Source organism: Mirounga leonina, unplaced genomic scaffold, assembly GCF_011800145.1.
Source record: "Mirounga leonina isolate KUSES-001 unplaced genomic scaffold, KU_Mleo_1.0 Mir_178, whole genome shotgun sequence".
Taxonomy (NCBI): domain Eukaryota; kingdom Metazoa; phylum Chordata; class Mammalia; order Carnivora; family Phocidae; genus Mirounga; species Mirounga leonina.
In genome coordinates, this window is record NW_023270464.1 from 10,665,709 (window position 1) to 10,689,097 (window position 23,389).

At 34.1% G+C, this 23,389-nt stretch overlaps 1 protein-coding gene across 6 annotated transcripts in view; it reads right to left on the reverse strand.

Annotated features, from left to right (window-relative positions):
• MEF2A (myocyte enhancer factor 2A) overlaps window positions 1-23,389 on the reverse strand; it is a 175,887-nt gene that overhangs the window by 63,414 nt on the left and 89,084 nt on the right. For all 6 annotated transcript variants that reach the window (XM_035024029.1, XM_035024030.1, XM_035024034.1 and 3 more), the window contains one exon: window positions 2,847-3,050. In XM_035024029.1, the coding sequence (XP_034879920.1) occupies window positions 2,847-3,050 (204 nt within the window). The remainder of the gene's footprint in view (window positions 1-2,846; window positions 3,051-23,389) is intronic.

Below are 23,389 nucleotides of genomic sequence, written 5' to 3' on the forward strand. Positions count from 1 at the left end.
CTGCTGATGAACTCAGTCCCAGGAGATGGCTTTTTCAGCCATCTAGAAAGTTATGTCAACTTATTAGAAGTTTACAGATATAAAATCTTCAGCTGATACAAGTGTATCTCACTGGTTTACAAAACTATGAGTAGAAAGAAGAGTCTTGAGGCCTGAATTAGAAAATTGCTAAATAACATCACTTTGCAGAGTCCATGGTACACAGGAGCCCCTCGAATATTTCTGTTAAATAAACAAATGGACAAAAGTATGCTTCCAATTACTACAACTATTTGAGAGGAAACTATATGAAAAACTGTATGAAAAAAATACTTACAATGGTATTCTCATTCTTTAAATGAGATACTTGTAAAGCACTTGGAAGTGCCTGGCCCATAGGAAGCTCTGTATGTATTTGTCATTACTCTTGTCCTAGAATCTTAGTTTGGTTCACAACAATCTTTGCAGCTGCAACGTATAAGCCATGACCACCACTGATAAAAGGAACTCAGATAGTGCACACCACTAGTGAGGCTGCAGTTGCATTACTTTCATATGTGGAAGAAAGAATATCTAGGATAACCACTATTGTTTTATAATGAAGATTAATTCAGGAAGCTTAACATTCAAGGTAAATTCAGCCTTATAATTTATCCTACCAACAAACTGATCCCTTATAAGCCAATGTGTCTTCTATAAATTGTATTTATATAATTCAGAACTCCATAAAGAACTACTGATAATATTCATGTTCACTTGTATCTAAGAAATTCAATTAAAAAGAAAACATCAAAATCCCAATTGATAATTGACCTGCAAAAGTTTTCCTTCACACTGAAGTAAACTGTAATACAGGAGACTGCTAAAACATGTTTGGGATTTACTCTCTTACACTTTGATTGCTGACCACAACAGAGATGAAGACTGAGGTAGTTTGGAAATTCTGTGAGGATTAAATCAGACTATATTCTTCATATTCTCTAAGGAAGTAAGCTTTAGGCTGTGCGAAGACCCTCAACTTCCAGGGGCCAAGAACAACAACTGCTGCAATGAAAGAGCAGAGTAGTTAGGGTTAAGGAGGTGGCTGCCTTCTACAACGAAACTAGCTTGAATATCTATTTGTTGGCATTATTAAAAGTCAACTCTATTTCTTTGACTTAGGCAGTGGAGCGTTTGATAAGATACAGAGATTTTTAAAATAAGATGTCATTTTAAATTAAACACACCAGGGATCCTCTCCATTACAAGGGAATCCAGTTATGAAGGCTCTGATAAAGATTACCCAAATAATGATCCCATAATTTATAAAATCACGATTCAAAATGTATTATGGTATAATCGGGAAAGAGTCTAATTTGTATTGCACATAAGTGATAAGATATACCACAAATGCTAAATAATATAAAGTAACTTAAAACTGATATAATCATAACTGCATTAAGGGGTTTGGCTAAGATGTAACCATGTTGTTTAACTGAAGTGATCAACAAAAGCAAAATCAAAAGCTTCGTACACATTTCAGGGGATGTTCATAGTAATGAACCATTTAAATAAAACTGTGGGGAACAAGCAACAGAGATGAGTTGTAGCTGTAATTATAAGATGCTTTTACTTCTCACTGCAAACAACTGATTAACTGCTAAGAAGTAACAGAAGTGTTTTTTTAATTATATGTAGATTTTTTTTTTTTTGCAGTAACAAACTAAATCAATTACTGTCCAAAAAGGAATGGTTGCAGTAGAGTAGTAGGTATAGGGGAAATTTTAAATGCATTTAATCAGTAGAGGCAGGTAAATTAGATTCCTACACAATAAAATAGTTAAAGAAGCTTTATCTTAATTTTAATTACTCAAATAAAATCTACACTAGGACTTCATTTCTTCCTTTGTAGTTAGTTCTGCATCGTTTCACACAGTTTTAGTATTTTCAACAAGGAAATCCCTAGTTTACTGAAACAGTTCTCTAATTCAAAAACCAAGCCAAAGTATATAACTTTTGAAGTAGTGGGGGAAAAGTTCCCTCTTTTGAATAAAAATGAAACAAAATCTCTAAATGTAAACAAAAAGACAAAAGTATTAAACTAATTTAAAATGCCTTTAGAAATATGAATGGAAAATTATCTTTTATAAAAATATTTTACAGAAGAGAATTAAAGGGGAAAGCATACAGATTCTCCTTTTTGAAGGTTTTGTTTTAAAACACTATTTCTGAGTAAGACAGAAATAATTCCAAAAAATTCTTTTTATTTTCACTTTAACTAGGTTGGCAGAATTATTAGAAATACTGAAGGACAGCAGATAAGGAAAAAAAAAAAAAGTGGAGAATCTCTTCCCCCCCCAACAAGTAAAGTACTAGTCACAAAACAGAAATATTATTTATGTCATTTTCTTCCATTTCATTAGTGTTTAAAATTGTGGGTAGTCACTGACACAATGAAATGATTAAGACATATTAAAACTGTAACTTCATACTATCCCAAGTGATACAGTTTCTTATAATATTAACTTTAAAACTCATACAAAATAATCATAGGTAAAATGTATTATACTGCTGTACATAGTACAGGATATGTTTATAGCATAAGTGGGTCACTACATAGCAATAATCAGATCCTTCTAACAAATGAGTCAGAGAAAAAAATATATATGTATGTATTATTATAGCAATAATTAGATCATCCCAAGAACTGATTTGGAGAAAAAAAATAAATTTTACGTATGTATATAAAAAATATATCTTTGTGTATTTTTTATGCATATAAAACTGATTTATAATTTGGATTGAAGCAATCTGACAGTTTTAAAAGTTATTAAATGGAAACCTTAATTATATCTTCAATTTAGGCATTACTAGAATATATGTGTTACCTCAACAATATCCGAGTTGGTTCTGCTTTCATGAGGTTCATTATACTCTGTATACTTGAGAAGAACTTTGTCCATGTCAGTGCTGGCATACTGAAACAGTTTGTTAGAGCTGTTGAAAATGATGAGTGCTATTTCACAGTCACAGAGCACACTAAGTTCATAGGCTTTCTTCATTAGTCCAAACTTTCTCTTTGTAAAAGTAACCTAGACAATCAAAGGAAAAAAAGGTGTATTTTTAGTAAAAGCATTAGTAGTACTTGAATATAGGCTATCTAAAGATACTGAGTCAGATTCCAAAGTTGAAAAAGGTTCCTAGCCTCATGTTCCACACGAGCCTCTTTACTCCCCCCATCTGCCACAAGACTATAGGCCTACATTTAACTTATAACTCCTGATAAAGCACTCTCCTGAGGAAGTTTTCCTTTACCCCTGGCTGCCAATCTGCTGCAGAAGGCAAAGAACCACAGTTGACCACTGGCCCCTTATCATCCAGTTTAAAATTCACAGTCTAGGGTCAACAAATTCCCCAATGTCCTCAAATTCTTCTTTGACTATTTCTTCATTTCCAACTGAAACCTGTCACCTGAAGTCCTCTCAAATAGAGACCAGTTTTTGTCGGTTTGTTTTAAATATTACATCCACTATGGTCAAGAGCCTGAAAGATAAGTAAGTCCTTTTTGCTTTCTATTCTATCTTACAAGTTAATTTTTCTTCCCCTTCAAAAGCCCCAGGTATTTTGAAGGTCACACCATGAAATTTATACCACCCAATAATTCTCCTTGTGATGGGCACCAAGTGACCCCATCATGTACTGATAACTCTCACCTGGTACTTCTCTTTCTATCCCTACTCTTATCTCTGGTGACTTCAGTATCTGAGTAAAAAAAAAAAAAATCATTGCAAAAACCTCCCCCAACCTCCAAATGATCCACTTCCACCACATGTCAAGCACCCACTCCTACTGTCACACCTTTAACTCTGCCATCACCAATAATCACATCACCTCCAAAATCTCAATTTCATGTATTCCATTTTGCCTACTATCTAGCTCTATTTCGTATTATCTCTCCAGAAATTTTTTAACCTTTATCCAGTCCTCCAATCCATTTACCTCACCACTTTGTTACTGTCTCTTCTCATGTCCTTTCTTCCCTCACTGAAGTGCATATGCCCCTTCAAATGACTATGCTTGTATCCTTTGGATAACCAAGTGATATTTTTGAAACATAAATCAAATTGTTTAAGAAGTTTAGAGCTTTTTACTGCACTGAAAGTAATATCCAAACTCATTAAGTAAACAAAATAAATTCTCTGGCCTCAAACTCCCTGTCTGAAGTTATTTCCCATCACTCTCCTTTACATCCATGAAGGCTCACTGATGTGTTTGTGTGTGTACTTATGTGCATGTGTGTGTCTTCCTTAACCACCAGCTCCTTTCTTCTTTAGGAACTTTGCTATTTTCCCTCCTTGTGGAACACTCTTCACACTATATGTGCCTACTGGTTCCTTTCCTCACCTTGTGAAAATAGATCTCTTATCATTATTTAATCTTTTAAAATATCCTCACAATATAAATACACAAATAGATAATTTTATATAAATGCATATATATGTAAATAGTATTTTATGGTTGCCTCCCTACTTTCCCCTGCACCAACATAAACCTCTTTACCAGTGTTTTCGACTCAGTATTTTTCATTCCCACACTTTTGCACAATATCATATAACCATATTCACATATACATGTATACATACATAAGGGATTTGGCAGCATTGGACAAAACAGGGACTCTATCAACAATACTCTTTATTTTACTCATTCACCCACACCTTGTGGATATGCCTCTAAGTCAAATGGTATACACTAAGGTATTTTTCATATAAATGTTACAACTGCTTTGCTAGTATGACAGATGTAAAATAAAAATCTCATTTAATATATACTTCCTAACTAGTAGTGATTAGATATCTTTTTTTTATATTTGTTGTCATTTGGGATTTGCTTTCTCTATACTTCCCATCTTTTGACCATTTTCATACTCTGTGATTTTTCTACTTATGTAAGTAAAAGCTCCTTAGACAGATATATTAACTATGTTTTACAAATACTTTCTCAAATTTCCCACTTACATGTTAACTTTGTTCACATATTTGTCATTAAAAAGTTTTAAACTTCTATTACTGATTTCAATACTGTTTCTCAGAATCCTGGCATGGTATCACACCATTTTAAGAATATAATGAATATAAGAATGCCATTATTAAAACTATTTAATAGTAGTTTTATTATTACTATTGATAAATGAAATTTTTGAAATCATTTATGTCTTGAGATGCACTTAGATGTACTTTCTGCACTTAAAATTCTGAATTTAGCAAAGGTTTAGTCAGAAATGTTTTTCCATCACTTCTAGTACTAAGAAGAGGAAGAAAATGACAATCACCAAAGCATTTCTTCCAAGAATAATTCTTACTCTACTCAAAGGCTTTCAAATTAAGTGAGCTATGAACAAGACAGTATTAAAATTGAGACAAGTAATGCTGCTTCAGTATATCCATTAAGCATGACTGGAGAAAATTCTTTAAAACAAAAAATAGGGGTGCCTGGATGTCTCAGTCAGTTAAGCATCAGCCTTTCGCTTAGGTCATGATCCCAGGGTCATGGGATTGAGCCCTACATCAGGCTCCCTGCTCAGCCAGGAGTCTGCTTCTCCCATTCCCCCTCCCCCTGCTCATGCTCTCTCAGATAAATAAAATCTTAAAAAAAAAAAAAAAAAAGATAGTTCACTATCAGTAAAAAGAGTATGCCAGTCCCTGCTGTCCTTTCCAAAAATACTATTCAAAAATATTTCTTCTAAGTTATCAGTAAGAAGGCGTTCAAGATGAAGGAAGGAGTTAGTGGAGGAAGAGACTCAATTTATAACAATATCCTCTCTATTCCTCCAATTTACCATAGGTCTAAAAGAGCTGCTTCAGTAGTTGGAAAAATGTGTACAAGAACACACTTCTATTTCAATGATGACACCAAAGACATTACACTGAAAACTAGAATATTAATATTTCACTTTCAACTTTCATAAATGAAATCTTTCTCATTTTATCTATAGCACTTAGTCTATTTTTAAACACTCTGGTTTACTGCTAGCAACTTATAGGAGATTAATAATATAAAATTAACTTTATATTCTTATAAACTGTTTTGTCATCCCCTTATTTTGCAATAACTTCAAATTTACAGAAAATTTTCAAAAAACACAACATTTTTGATATATCTTCAACCAAACTCCCCACCTATTAACATTTTACCAGGTTTGCCTTGCCTAAATAAAACACACACACAATTTTTTTTTCTGAATCCTTTGGACTAAGGAAGAGGTTGCAATGTCCTTTTGCCCCTAAATATTTTCTTAAAAACAAGGACAAACAAAATTATCAAAATCAGAAAACAAGGATATAGCACTATTATCTAATCTACAAACATTATTCAAATTTCTCAATTATCCCACTAATTTCCTTTTTTTCCCCTAGTACAGGATCCAATCCAGAATCAGATGTTGCTTTCTGAAAACTGCATCCTCTTTTTTTTAAATTTTATTTTATTATGTTATGTTAATCACCATACATTACATCATTAGTTTTTGATGTAGTGTTCCATGATTCATTGCGTATGGCGAGGGAAGCAAGGGCAAAAATGAACTATTGGGACTTCATCAAGATAAAAAGCTTTTGCACAGCAAAGGAAACAGTCAACAAAACCAAAAGACAACCGACAGAATGGGAGAAGATATTTGCAAATGACATGTCAGATAAAGGGCTAGTATCCAAAAGCTATAAAGAACTTATCAAACTCAACACCCAAAGAACAAATAATGCAATCAAGAAATGGGCAGAAGACATGAACAGACATTTTTCCAAAGAAGACATCCAAATGGCAACAGACACATGAAAAAGTGCTCAACATCGCTCGGCATCAGGGAAATCCAAATCAAAACCTCAATGAGATACCACCTCACACCAGTCAGAATGGCTAAAATTAACAAGTCAGGAAACGACAGATGTTGGTGAGGATGTGGAGAAAGGGGAACCCTTCTACACTGTTGGTGGGAATGCAAGCTGGTGCAGCCACTCTGGAAAACAGTATGGAGGTTCCTCAAAAAGTGGAAAATAGAGCTACCATATGATCCAGCAATTGCACTACTGGGTATTTACCCCAAAGATACAACTGTAGTGATCCGAAGGGGCACGTGCACCCCAATGTTTATAGCAGCAATGTCCACAATAGGCAAACTATGGAAAGAGCCAAGATGTCCATCAACAGATAAATGGATAAAGATGTAGTGTATATACACAATGGAATATTATGCAGCCATCAAAAAACCCCGAAATCTTGCCATTTGCAATGACGTGGATGGAACTAGAGCGTATTATGCTAAGTGAAATAAGTCAATCAGAGAAAGACATATATCATATGATCTCACCGATATGAGGAATTCTTAATCTCAGGAAACAAAGTGAGGGTTGCTGGAGTGGTGAAGAGAAATTAAGGAGTCGATCCCATTTACAATTGCACCCAAAACTATAAGATACCTAGGAATAAATCTAACCAAAGAGGCAAAGGATCCGTACTCAGAAAACTATGAAATACTCATGAAACAAATTGAGGAAGACACAAAGAAATGGAAAAATGTTCCACACTCATGGATTGGAAGAACAAATATTGTGAAGATGTCAATGCTACCTAGAGCAATCTACACATTCAATGCAATACCTATCAAAATACCATCCACTTTTTCCAAAGAAATGGAACAAATAATCCTAAAATTTGTATGGAACCAGAAAAGACCCCGAATAGCCAGAGGATTGTTGAAAAAGAAAAGCAAAGCTGGCAGTATCACAATTCCGGACTTCAAGCTCTATTACAAAGCTGTCATCATCAAGACAGTATGGTACTGGCACAAAAACAGACACACAGATCAATGGAACAGAATAGAGAGCCCAGAAATCGACCCTCAACTCTATGGTCAAGTAATCTTTGACAAAGCAGGAAAGAATGTCCAATGGAAAAAAAGACAGTCTCTTCAACAAATGGTGTTGGGAAAACTGGACAGCCACATGCAGAAGAATGAAACTGGACCATTTCCTTACACCACACACAAAAATAGACTCCAAGTGGTTGAAAGACCTCAATGTGAGACAGGATTCCATCAAAATCCTAGAAGAGAACACAGGCAGCAACCTCTTCGACCTCAGCCGCAGCAACTTCTTCCTAGAAACATCGCCAAAGGCATCCTCTTTAATCTGAACCATTTCCTCAGTTTTTGTCTTTCAGGACCTTGGTACTTGTGCAGAATACAGGCCATTTATATTATCATATGTCTCTCAATTTGACTTTGTCTAATGTTTCTTTCTGATTAGGTTCTGACTACATTTTTGGCAGGAACAACTTAGAAGTGATGTTCTGTCCACAATATATCACCTGAAAATCCACATGACATCTATTTGTCCTGAAACTGATATTGTTAACTTGGTTAAGGTAGTGTCTGTCAAAATTTTTTCCCCTGCAAAGTTACTATTTTCCCTCTTGTAATTAATAAGTATCCTGTGAAAATTTCTATGTAAATATCCTATTTATCAAACTTTAACAAACTGATTGTAACATCCATTCTTGATTCTTGCCTAAAAAATTACTATGGTGGTTGTCAAATGGGGGTTTTCTAATTTTGTAATACATAATACCTACATTTACTACTATTTGCATTTTATTTTATTTTTTTTTAAAGATTTTATTTATTTATTTGAGGGAGAGAGAATGAGAGAGAGCACATGAGAGCGGGGAGGGTCAGAGGGAGAAGCAGACTCCCTGCTGAGCAGGGAGCCCGATGCGGGACTCGATCCAGGGACTCCAGGATCATGACCTGAGCCGAAGGCAGTCACTTAACCAACTGAGCCACCCAGGCGCCCCTACTATTTGCATTTTATTATAAGACAGTTTGCTTTTCCTCCATGTATGCTTTTACTCATTCATGTCAGTATTAACTCATAGGTTATCTTATTCTATCATTATAATCAATGTCTTTATTTCTTTTGATGTTTAAATTGTCTTTGATTTTACCAATGAGAGACCCACTATGCTGGCTCCTGTGTGCATCTGACATGTTCCCAATATTGTCTGAACTTCAGGCACAGTGAGATGTTCCAGGGAACTGCAATTATATGTAAGCTGGACCTTTCTAACCTACCTCCCTTTTCAAACACCTTCTCTATAACTCCCTGAACAAACATCTCATTTCCACTTAGTTGTTTTCCTGCTTTCCTTCAGTAAACTTAAGGTTTCACTTGAATCTAGTCTTCTGTCATCACTGTGTAATTTAGTCTTTGTTTTGATATGTTATCTTTTTTTTTCTTTCTGGAGTTTAATCACTTTGTTTCATCGTTATACCTTTGAAAAAATCCAATTTTATTCTTAGTATTTCCAAATTCTGCATGATGATTTTTTTTAATCCGTCACATTTCTAAACACTTATTTATGGAGAACTGTTTCGGCTTGGAATTATCATTTATCAGATTTTTTTCTATTTTTTCATTGTTTGGGGGCAACAAGTTCATCACCTGAACAGCTATAAATTATCAGTTTGTTTTCTTCTTTATAGTAGTTTGCATAGGTGAAGATTACTGGCCTCACTGAATTGCAATAGAAAAAATTGACAGTGGGAGGGTGGAGTTCAGTATGGTCTCTTTAATGGAAGTCTTTTTTTAAGGTATCAGCAGTAGGGAGAGGAGTTTTGTATCATTCAATATATTTTTTTATATTTTTTTTTATCTTGAAGGATTTCTGTATCTCTTCCCTTCTTTTCCATTCAATAAGCACTTTCCAAAGATTACCTCTGCCTTCCTTTATATCCTCCTTTCCTCCAAACAGTTACCTTCCCAAGACTACAGAGTCTGTTTGATCTACAAGTAGTATTTTTCAGAATTTTTGTACTTATTAGGGTAGACTTCCCTTTTTTGTAATGATTTCAAATCAACTTTAAACAGTCACAAAGTCTTTTCTTTTTCTCCCTTCCACATAGTTTTTCTTGAAGTATGCTTGCTCATGTCAAAGACTTGCAGAAGTTTAAGAAAATAGCACACTGTAACTTGGTAATATTTTCCTAAAGTTAAAATGAATTTGGACATTGTTTCCTTTCTAGTTGTGCCAAGGCTGTAGGTTTCATATAATTTTATTCGTTCTTCATGCTTTTCTGTATTGATTTTTTTGGAACTTATGTTGAGAGAATCAGGATTTATGCAGCTCCCATTACCTTGATTACTAAGAATTCCTGCCATAAATCTGAATCTTTGTTTTAAATACATGTTATGTCATTTCTGGAGATTTTCTCTGATCCTTTCTTGTCTTTGTCCCTTTTAGTCTCTCTTTTGCCTTAGAATCCCCTTTAATATTTCCTGCAGGGCTGGTTTAGTGGTCATGAACTCCTTTTGTTTTCATCTGGGAAACTCTTCCCACCTAAAGTTAAAATGATATCCTGAATGATAGTCTTGCTGGATAGAGTATTCTTGGCTGTAGATTCTTCCCATTCAGCACTTTGAATATATCATGAAACGGCTTTATAAATTACATGAAACACATTAGATATTTAATTTTATTTTAACTATTGTCAAATTTAAATAATCCTTAAAGTATAACTATTTCAGTTTTAGGAAAAATAATTTAGGCAAATTTTAAATTGTCATTTTACCCCCGTTCTACAATCACTATGGAAAAAAAAAATAGGACTAAAAGCCTAACCTAAAAAGACTCATTACTTCTATAAATTGAGACAAATTTGTTTTACCCTAAATAGTTTTTTGGATTTTGTTATCAAATCTGGGACTCATATAATTCTCTGAATTTAACAAGGTTGGATTGTACCATCTCTAAAAGACCATCTATACTTAAGATCCCAAGTGCCTGCAAAGATTTTTGTATGATATATATTTGGGCACATCTTTGTTGTTGAATTTTTTTGAATTCAACAATTCTAAACATCACTCAAAGTTCATCAACATAAGTATACTCTTAATCCCCTTTATCTATTTCACATATCCTCCCACCCACCTCCACCTCCCTTCTGGCTACCATCAGTTTGTTCTCTGTATTTAAGTCTTTTTTTGTCCGCCTCTTTTTTCATTTGTTTTGTTTCTTAAATTCCACATGAGTGAAATCGTATGGTATTTCTGTTTCTCTGTCTTCCTTATTTCACTTAGCATTTTACCCTCTACGTCCATCCATGTTGTTGTAAAATGGAATGATCACATTCTTTTTTTGGCTGAGTAATATCCCATTGCATATATATACAGTATCTTCTTTATCCACTCATCAGTCAATGGACACTTGGGTTGTTCCCTTATCTTGGTTATTATAAATAATGCTGTAATAAACATAGGGATATATAAACTTTTGTGAATTAGTGATTTTGTTTTCCTTGGGTAAATACCCAGTAGTGTGATTCCTGGATCATAAGGTAGCTCATTTTTAATTTTTTGAGAAGCCTCCACACTGTTTTCCATAGTGGCTGCACCAATCTGCATTCCCACCAACAGTGCACAAGGTTCCTTTTTCTCCACATCCTAACACTTTTTATTTCTTGTCTTTTTGATTCTAACCATTCTGACAGGTTATTAAGGTGGTGATCTCTCATTCTCGTTTTGATTTGCATTATCCTGATGATTAGTGATGTTGTTCATGTGTCCATTGGCCATCTGTAGGTCTTCTTTGGAAAAATGTCTATTCAGGTCCTCTGCCTCATTTTTAATCAGATTGCTTGTTTTTTTAGTACTGATTTGTGTAAGTTCTTTACATATTTTGGATATGAACCCTCTGTTGGATATATCATTTGCAAATATCTTCTCCCATTCAGTGGGTTGCCTTGTTGTTTTGTTGATGGGGGTTTCCTTTGCTATGCAAAAGCTTTTTATTTTGACGCAGTCCCGATAGCTTATTTTTACTTTTGTTTCCCTTGCCTTAGGAGATACCTAGAAAATTGTTTCTACAATTGATTCCAAAGAAATTATTGCCTATGTTTTCTTTTAGGAATTTTATGGTTTTGAGTCTCACATTTAGATCTTTTATCCATTTTGAGTTTAATTTTGTGTATGCTTTCAGACAGTGGCCCAGTTTCATTCTTTTGCATGTAGCTCTCCAGTATTCCCAGCACCATCTGTTAAGAGACTGTCTTCTCTCCATTGTATATTCTTGCCTCTTTTATTGCAGATTGATCATATAAGCATGGGTTTCTTTCTGGGACTTTATTCTAGTCCATTGATCCATATGTCTATTTTAGTGCCAACAGCACACTGTTTTTTATTACTACAGCTTTGCAGCGTATCTTGAAATCTGGGACTGGGATATCTCCAGCTTTGTTGTTCTTTCTCAAGATTGCTTTGGCTATTTGGAGTCTTTTGTGGTTCCATACAAATGACAAGATTATTTGTTCTGGTCTGTGAAAAGTGTTGGTATTTTGAAAGGGATTGCATTAAATCTCTAGATTGCTTTTGGTAGTATGGACATTTGAACAATTTTTGTTCTTCCAATCCATGAACATGAAATATCTTTACATTTGTTTGGGTCATTTTTAATTTCTTTCATCAGTGTTTTATGGTTTTCAAAGTATAAGTCTTTCACTCCCTTGGTTGAGTTTATTCCTAGGTATTTTATTATTTTTGGTGTAATTTTAAGTGGGGCTGTATTCTTAATTTATCTTTCTGCTACGTCATTATTGTGTATACAAATACAACAGATTTCTGTATATTAATCTTGTACCCTATGACTTGACTGAATTTTTTTATCAGTTCTAGTAGTTTTTTAGTGGAGTCTTTAGGGTTTTCTACATATAATATAATAGTCTTTAGGTTTTCTACATATAATAATAGTCATCTGCAAGTAGTGACAACTTTACTTCTTCCTTACCAATTTATAGATACCTTTTTGAATAAAAGTAAGAATAGACATCCCTTTCTTATTTCTGGTCTTAGAGGAAAAAATTTGTCAGTTTTTCACCATTGAGTGTGAGGTTAGGTATGAGTTTTTCATATACTGCTTTTGTTAGGTTGAGGTATGATCCCCCTAAACCTAGTTTGGTGAGAGTTTTTATCATGAATGGATGTTGTACTTTGTCAAATGCTTTTTCTGCATCTATTGAAATAATCATATGGTCTTTACCATTCTCTTGTTAATGTGATATGTCACATCAATTGATTTCTGAATAATGACCCATCCAAACCACTCTTGCATCCCTGGAATAAATCCCACTTGATTATGGCAAATGATTTTTTTTTTTTTAAATGTATTGTTGGATTCAGTTTGCTAGTGTCCTGTTGAGGATTTTTGCATCTATGTTTATTCAGAGATAATTAGCCTGTTATTTTTCTTTTTTAGTAGTGTCTTTATTTGGTTTTGGTTATCAGGGTAATGCCAGCTTCATAGCATGAATGTGGAAGCCTTCCTTCCTCTTCTATTTTTTAAAATACTCTGAAAACAGTTAAGTATTAACTCTTCTTTGAATGTTTCGTAGAATTCACCTGTGAAACCATCTGATCCTGTATTTTTATTTGTTGGGAGTTTTTGATTACTGATTTAATTTTATTGCTAGTAATCGTTCTGTTCAATTTTTTTTTTATTTCTTCCTGTTCCAGCTTGGGTAGGTTATATGTTTATATGTTTCTAGAAATTTAATCATTTCTTCTAGGTTGTCCAACTTGTTGGCATATTATCTTTCATATTACTCTCATAATCTTTTGTATTTTTGAGGTGTCAGTTGTTATTTCTCTTCCTTCATTTCTGATTTCATTTATCTGAGTCTTCTCTTTTTTCTTGATGAGTCTGGCTAAATGGTTATCAATTTTGTTGATCTTTTCAAAAAACCAGCTCCTGGTTTCATTAATCTTTCCTATTGTGTTTTTTTAGTCTCTATTTCATTTCTCTGCACTAGATTATTTCCTTCCTTCCTTTCCTTCCTTCGACCAGCAATACAAAAATAACTCTAATTAACATGCTAAGGGGGTCTAATGGAAAAAGCAGACAATATGCAAGAATATGTGGGTAACGTAACTAGAAAGATGGAAATTCTAAAAAACTTTTTTTTAAATGCTGATAACTGATTTGCTAAGAAAGAAGAGAAAATGGAAGCATATAAAATGCTCAACTAAAACCACAGAAAGCAGAAAAAGACTATAAACAAAAAGAGGAATAAAGAATTAGGGCAACTAATAGAATACAAATATGGTAGTTATTAATCTAACTATATCACCAATCACTGTAAAAGTCAATGGCCCAAATACACCAATTAAAAAACAGATTGTCAAGGTATCAAAAACAATACTCAATTATATGCTGTCTACAAAAAACCCACTTTCAATAAAAGACACATAAAAGATTAAAAGCAGATAAAGATACACTTTGCTAGCACCAATCAAAACTAATATAGCTACATTAATTTCCAGCAAATTTCAGAGCAAGGAAAATTATCACAAATAATGAAGGGCACCACACAATGATAAAGGAGTCAGTCCTCAAGAAGACATAACAACCCTTAAAGCATATGAACCTAACAACAAAGCATCATAATATATGAGGCAAACTGTTAAAACTTCAAGGAAATACAGAGAAATTTACTATTATAGGAGGAGACTTCAACATTAAGATGTGTAGCTATTAAATGCATTTGATGTTACTAAAAAGAAGAAAACAGACATCTTGCCTAAATTTAGTGAAAACTATTAAATTATACTACATTTTATTTACTACATTTCTATCAGAAATGCTGGATACTGGTTCCAACAGGCAGAAAATCATTAAGGGCATAACTGAACTCAACAGCATCATTAAGCAATTGAATGTAACTGACATCAACTTCATCCAACAACAGAAGAATCCACATTACTGTCAAGCTCACATGGAATATTCACTAAGACCACATTCTGGGTCATAAAAACCTTAACAAAGTTATAAGAATAGAAATCACATAGTATAGGTTCCCAGATGACAATGAAATTAAATAAATCAGTAACAGAAAATTGGCTGAAAAATCCCAAAATACTTAAACAGCATACTTCTATTTTTGTGTGTTTTTTTTAATTTATTTTTAATTTAAATTCAATTAGCCAACATATAGTACATCATTAGTTTTTGATGTAGTGTTCAATGGTTCATTAGTTATGTATAACACCCAGCAGCATACTTCTAAATAACACATAGGTCAAAGAAGAAATCTCAAGAGAAATTAAAAACTATTTTGAACTAAATGAAAATAAAAACACAACTCATGTTTTGAGATGCAGTGAAAGCAATGCTTAGAGAGAAATTAGTATTAGATGCATAAATTGTGAAAGAAGAAAGATCTAAAATCAATGCCCAACATACATGGCATTAAGGAATTGCAATTTTCTCAAATTGCAAATTTGACAATGAGATAACTACAATATGCCTTACTAAAATGGCAAAAATCAAAAACACCAACACTAAATTCTGGCAAAGATGTGGAAAACCAAGAACATTCATTCACTGATGGTGTGACTACAAAATGGTACAGCCACTTTGGAAAACAGATTGTCAGTTTCTTACAAAACTAAACATACTCTTACCATATACCCAGCAATCTCACTCTGGTATTTACCCAAATGAGTTGAAAACTTTTGCCCACATGAAAACCTGCACATGGATGTTTATAGCAACTATATTCATAAATGCCAAAAGGTGGAAGCAACCAAGATTTCCTTCAGTAGGTGAATGGAAAAACAAACTATCGTATATCCAGACAATGGAATATTATTCAACTTTAAGAAGAAATAAGCTATCAAGCTGTGAAATGACATGCGGGAACCTTAAATGTATTATTACTAATGGAAGAAGATAATTTGAAAAGGCTACATACCGTATGATTTAAACTATATGAAATTCTGGAAAAGGCAAAACTATGGTCAACAAAGAGATGAGTGGTTTTCAGGGGTTAGCAGGAGGGGGGATTTTTAGGGCAATGAAACTATTCTGCGTGGTATTATAATGGTGAATACATGTCATTATACATTCGTCAAAACCCCACAGACTGTACAACACTGAGGGTGAACCCTAAAATAAACCATGGACCTTGGGCAATGATGACGTGTCAATGTAGCTTTAACAGTTTAAAAAAACTGTACCACTCTGATGTGGGATACAGGTAGTGGGGGAACTGTGCATCTGTGGGAGCACAGGGTATATGCAAACTTTCTACTTAATTTTGCTGTGAATCTAAAACTGCTCTAAAAATAAAGTTTATTTTTAAAAATGGGTAAAAAAAAAAAAAGTCCATAAGTGTACCTTTAAATAGTCTTTAGAACTGTGAAACAATGTTAATTGTGGCATTTTCTCTCCTCACCAACAGCTATGATATGCTTTTCCTTCCATGAACTTTGTCTCATCACTGATCTAGACTTAAATCATTACAGTAGTTATTGAAAAAGCTGAGGATCTCTAATATGATTAAAAGTAATTGTTTCCACTACAAAGTTTTTTTCCACAGGCATAAAATTAAGTGACTATACTACTACATTACAGAGATAACCTATACATGTAAAAGAGAAGCAATAATGAAAATGTATTTCACTGTACAAATGAAAGATGTTCCTTATTTTTCAATAAATTTCATTTCCTATGTAGTATGATAAAATTAAAATGTAGCATAATTTAATAGTTTTCACTAAATTTAGGCAAGATGTCTGTTTTCTTCCTTTTGGTAACATCAGATGCATTTAACATCTAGGTGTCTTAGTACTTAATTACTTTATTCTAATTTTACAGAGATCTTAAATTCTTAAAGCCTTATATTTCCTTTATATTTCTCAGTACACAAAGTACAAAGTGCCACATATTATAGGACCACACAAATATCCTGTTATGCTAGTGAACTGACTGAAAATATGGTTGAGAGTTTCTTTTATTTAAACTTTCATTTGACTAGAAAATTTAATTACCCAAAGCAATCCAGCCTGCTTATGATACTTATTTATAAGAAAGTTGGCCACACATCCAAAATACTTTTTATGAAGTATTTTTGAACACTGCCCTATGTTTGATATTTTAATTCTCAATATGAAACACAAATTACAAGTTACATAAAAAAAAATCTCAACATCTGTTGAAATATTTATTTTTACAAATAGATTTTGGAAGCAAACAAAAAGGAAATGGAATTCGGGTGGGGGGGGACAACAAAAGAAAGAATGAAAAGATACTGATTACAGTTTAAAGTAAAACCATAAAAAAAAAAAGGTAAAACCATTCTGCCCAAGATATTACACTGTAACAAAATAACAAGATACAAAGGAAGAAAATAAGCCTTTGGAGTCTCTACATTTTGCCTCTACTTTAGAGGTTGCAATTAGAAATTTTTGGTTGTCATACAGAGATTTTCCTTTTAGACATCAGTTTTCTAAGATATCTAAAAGTGGGTATCAGTCAGTCTCCTCACTGGTATACTGTTAATTAGTAATGTTGCAAGAGAGCTACATTTCAGCTCATAAATTTCATGTGAAGCAGATAACATAACCTAAAATTAGGCTAGAGAATACTGACTACATTAATTACAATTCAATATGCAGTTTATTATTTCAACACAATTACTATTTTTAAGTTGAAGATCTAAATTATATTAAAGTGACATAGCTTTGTTATTTTAGGTTCAAGAGAAATCACATTTATTTTCAATTCAAAATGGAAGAATGAAACCATGTTTACTCCTCTTGAAAGTCACTAAAAACGTGAATGAATGAATGAATGAATGACCATGGGTTTTCTTCTCAGAAAAATAAGGCCTCTAAAACATAAATTTTCATTTGTCCAACTGGAGAAATTAAAATACAAATGAGATTCTTCACAAAAGTGGCAATGTCACAGCCCTGTGAAGATCTAGACAAAGATCCTTTAATTAGTGCTGTAAGATTCAAAAGTGTGGGAAGGCCATGAAAAAAGTGGTGGAGAAAAACCCATAGAGACCCAGTTTTAAATGCAGAATGTTAAGGGATGTAAAACCAAAAAAAAAAAAAGGAATTTTGAAGAAAAGCCTCTTGGGGCACTTAGGTGGCTCAGTCAGTTAAGCATGTGACTTCAACTCAGGTCATGATCTCAGGGTCCTGGGACTGTCTGTCAGGCTCCATGCTCAGTGGGGAGTCTCCTTGTCCCTCTGCCCCTCCCTCTGGCTCTTGCTCTGTCTCTCTCTCAAATAAATAAAGTCTTTAGAGAAAAAAAAAACAAAAATAAAACCTCTTTTGTTAACTGTACCTAATACCATTGCCAAAGATATAAAATAATGACCTAAAAAGTGAGCTATTATCACTCAGAAAAGAACCAGCGAAAAAGGAAATTGTAACAGAGATTAAAGCCACAATAAGGAAATTCAAAGAATCAAAACAAAAATAAAAAATTAATATGAATAAAGACATTGGGTATGGTCAACAGAAGTATACTAAAAAAGCACAGAACAACTGGAAAAAAAAAAATATTTGTTTAAAAATAAAACAATGTCAGAGAATTTCTGCCTGTGCTCTTTTCTGGGATTTTTATGGTTTCAGGTCTCACATTTAGGTCCTTAATCCATTTTGAGTTTATTTTTGCGTATGGTCTAAGAAAGTGGTCCAGTTTCATTCTTTTGCATGTAGCCTTTTCTGACCTGGTCATAGCAATATCCTTCTAGATATCCCTTCTGAGGCAAGAGAAATAAAAGGAAAACTAAACTCTTGTGACTACATTGAAATAAAAAGCTTCTGCACAGCAAAGGAAACAACTGACAAAACTAAAAAACAACCTAGGGAATGGGAGAAGATATTTGCAAATGACATACCCAATCGAGGGTTAATATCCAAAATATATAAAGAACTTATACAACTCAACACCCCCCCAAAAAAATAACCCAATTAAAAAATAGGCAGAAGATACTGAACAGACATTTCCCCAAAGAACACTTTCAGACGGCCAGCAGACACATGAAAACACTCATCATTACGGAAATGCAAATCAAAACCACAGTAAGATAATCACCTCACACCTATCAGAATGGCTAAAATAAAAAACTCAAGAAACAACAAGCATTGGCGAAGATGTGGGGAAAAAAAGAACCCTTGTGCACTCTTGGTGGGAATCAAACTGGTGCAGCGCAGCCACTGTGGAAGACAATAAGGAAGGTCCTCAAAAAACTAAAAAAGAACTACCCTACGATCCAGTAATCACAGTACTGGGTATTTATCCAAAGAATACAAAAACACTAATTCAAAGGGATATATGCACCCCTATGTTTACCCCTGCAGCATTATTTACAAAATATGGAAGCAATCCAAGTGTCTATAGATTGAAGAACAGATAAAGAAGATGTGGTATATATAAACAATAGAATATTATTCAGCCATTAAAAAGAAATCTTGTCATTTGCAACAACATGGATGGATCTAGAGAGTATACTGCTAAACTATAAGCCAGTCAGGCAAAGACAAATACTATATGATTTCATTCATATATGGAATTTAAGAAACAAAACAAATGAATACAGAAAAAAAAGAGAGACAAACCAAAAAACAGATTCTCAACTTAGAGAACAAACAGATAGTTACTAGAGGGAAGGTGGGGTAGGAGGATGGGTGAAATAGGTGAAGGGGATTAAGAGTACACTCATTTTGATGAGCACTGAGTAATACATGGGACTTTGAATCACTGTATTGTACACCTGAAACTAACATAACCTGTTAACTGCACTGGAATTAAAAAAAAAAGTATAGCTATACCAAATGAAAAAAATTTAAAAGATAAAATATTAAAAAGCCACATACTTTACACACACACACACACACACACACAAATGTTAAGTAATCAAACGCACGGCATATTCTGGTTAAGTTACTGAATGTCAAGTCGCTTGTCACAAGAAAAGAAAAATATACTCAGTATGATGCTGGCAAAACTAAAAGCCAGAATGCCTTGAAATAATCTCTGCAATGTTCTAGGGAAAAGGAATGGGGTCCTAGAATGTCATACCTAGCCACGTCATACTTCAAGTGCAAAGCAATGAACATTTTTAAACATAAAAATACTAAGGGAATATAGCAACCACAAGCCCTTCTTGGAAGAAAAACAAAACAAAATAAAATTTGCTGAAAAAAATCTAGTCATCTAAGTAAAATATAAATTAAGAAAGACAGATTTTTTTCAGTTTTGTTCAATACTGCATACTCAGCTTCTAAAATGCCACATGGAACTGAATGGTGCTAAAAAATTCTCTAAATTAATCCATAAACCAGGAAACAGATTAAAACAACAAAAGGATGCAAAAGCCACAGTAAAGAACCACTGATAATCAATGAATCCTTTCAATTCAGATCTATGATTAAATAACTGAAAATCAGGATTACAGAATAGAATACAACTACTAATTTTAACAGTATTAAAAAAATAGCAAATTGAGATTTCTGACAAGATGATGACACAGCATCTACCTCCCTTAGAATTAAACCAGTGGTGGGGCGCCTGGGTGGCTCAGTTGGTTGAGCATCTGACTCTTGGGTTTTGGCTCAGGTCCTGATCTCATGGGTTGTGGGATCGAGCCCTGCATTGGGCTCCTCACTCAGAGGGGAGTCGGCTTGAAAGATTCTCTCCCTCTGCCCCTCCCCCAACTCATGCTTCTCTAACTAAAGAAATCTTAAAACACACACACACACACAAACCCTCCAAGGTTGGTAGATTTCCATCTAGATAAAGTATCTTCTTCCAATGCTCTTTTCCTTGGGGGACTCTGTGTAAAGCTGTAATCTGATGAGTTCTTTAAGGATAGAAGGAGTGATATGACTATGACATTTTTGATGCCTGAGGCCCTCAAACAAATTGAAATCAGTAAGATGGTATAAAATAGTGCAAATATACAAACAATAACAAAGAATAAAATCCAAGTAAACTGGCAAATCAAGAGATATTATCAGACTAGATAAAAAAAGAAATCCAGCCACATACTATTTACAAAACATATACTTAAAGCATAAGGACTTAGTAAGGTTGAAAGTAAATGTAGAGAACTAGACCTATTGAGAAAATACTAGCTGTAAGAAAAGTATAGCTATGTAAATGTAAGATGAAGTAGATTTAAAATAAGCATGTTTCACTGAGAATAGAGAAGATCAATATATATTGAAAAATTCACCAAGAAGATAAGATAATTCTAAATACTCCTAATGGAATGTAGTCCCAAAATATATAAAACAGCATGTATTAAACTAATAACATGTAGAAAGAAATTGACAAAGCTGCTTCTAGGTAAGATGAAGTAACTGGAAGACCAAACAACCCACTGAGATGAACTAGAAAAACAGGATAAAATACAACAGAAGACACTGGAAAGCTCCTGAAGGAAGAAGGACTTAAGGTGCCAAGACTCTAGAGGGGTGAGAATCTGACAGATCTGAAATGGTGTTCTGCAGCTGTTCTTCCCCTGCAGCCCTTTACAGATTCTGGGTACAGGGAGATTAAGAATCTAGCCTTTGTTTGGACAGTGGGTTGCTGCTTTGATAAAGAGCTTTTGTCCTGGGAGTTGAAAACAGAAAACTGAAACTCCAGGGGTCAATAAACTAGTGAGAAGGGAGGAACAGAAACTGAGGTGGTCACTCTGAGCTGAATGAGGTAGGAGGTTAAAAAGAAAAGAAAATTCCTATATGAGTTCTAGCAGTTTTGGGGTGGAGTCTTTTGGGTTTTCCACATAAAGTATCATATCATCTGCAAAGAGTGAGAGTTTGACTTCTTCTTTGCCAATTTGGATGCCTTTGATTTCTTTTTGTTGTCTGATTGCTGTGGCTAGGACTTCTAATACTATGTTGAATAGCAGTGGTGATAGTGGACATCCCTGCCGTGTTCCTGACCTTAAGGGGAAAGCTCTCAGTTTTTCCCCATTGAGAATGATATTCGCTGTGGGTTTTTCATAGATGGCTTTTATGATATTGAGGTATGTACCCTCTATCCCTATACTCTGAAGAGTTTTGATCAAGAAAGGATGCTGTACTTTGTCAAATGCTTTTTCTGCATCTACTGAGAGGATCATATGGTTCTTGTTCTTTCTTTCATTAATGTATTGTATCACACTGATTGATTTGTGGATGTTGAACCAACCTTGCAGCCCAGGGACAAATCCCACTTGGTCATGGTGACTAATCCTTTTAATATACTGTTGAATCCTATTGCCTAGTATTTTGGTGAGAATTTTTGCATCCATGTTCATTAAAGATTTAGGGCACGTACTGCATGGAGCACTGGGTGTTATACGCAAACAATAAATCATGGAACACTACATCAAAAACTAATGATGTAATGTATGGTGATTAACATAACATAATAATAAAAAAAGAAATGACCATGTAATTGAAAACAAAGAGAAAAAAGGGATCAGATAACGAAATCTACAGGTAATCCAATATAGGAGTTAGCAGACAAAAACTCTATCATTAATATTTTCCAAAAAACAGTGGAAAGAATACATGAAAAGATGGGTAATTTCACCAGAGAAATGATATCTATAAAAAGAAAAATTAAAAAGAAATTCTATAGTTGAAAATATACTACCAGAAATTAATAATAGTAAGTTACTAGGTGTTTTAACAGCTAATTTTTAAAAACCAAGAAAAGGATTACTAGAACACAGAAAACATTACTAGAAAACAGGTCACTTACTATAAAACATTCAAATAGAAAGAGAAAAAATAAAAATTGCATAAGAAATATATGAGACATACTCAAAAGCACTAAGTTACATGTAATTGGAATTCCAGAGGAGAAAAGCATGAATATAAGTAATATTTGAAAACATAATAAAAAAATTAACTACAAATGAAAAAGTAAAAATCTTAAAAGTAACCGGGGAGGGGGACACACACATTATCTTCAAAAAAAGGAAAAGAAATACTGAAAGCTGGTCTCTCCAAAGAAATGATAAAAGTGATAGATGTTGGAAGACAACGGTTTCAAAGTATTAAGAGACTATTAACTGTCAACCTAGAATTCTATAACCAATAAAAATAGTTTTCAGGGTCCCTGGATGGCTCAGTTGGTTAAGCATCTGCCTTCCAGCTCTGGTCATGATCCCAGGACTGAGCCCCATCTCAGGCTTCCTGCTCAGCGAGAAGTCGTCTTCTCCCTCTCCCTCTGTCCCTACCCCTTCCATGCTCGCTTGCTCAAATAAATAAATCTCTTTTCTTTAAGATTTTATTCACTTATTTGAGAGAGTGAGTGAGCACAAGCAGAGGGGAAAAGCAGAGGGAGAGGGAGAGGGAGAAGCAGTCTCCCTGCTGAGCAGGTAGCCCAATGCGGGACTCGATTGCGGATCCCATGATCATGACCTGAGCCGAAGGCGGACATTTAACTGACGGAGTCACACAGGCGCCCCAAGAAATCAAATAAATAAACAGAATCTTAGAAAGAAAGGGAGAGAGAGAGGGAGGGAGGGAGAGAGGGAGGAAGGAAACAGCTTTCAGGGGTGCCTGGGTGGCTCAATCAATCATCTGACTTC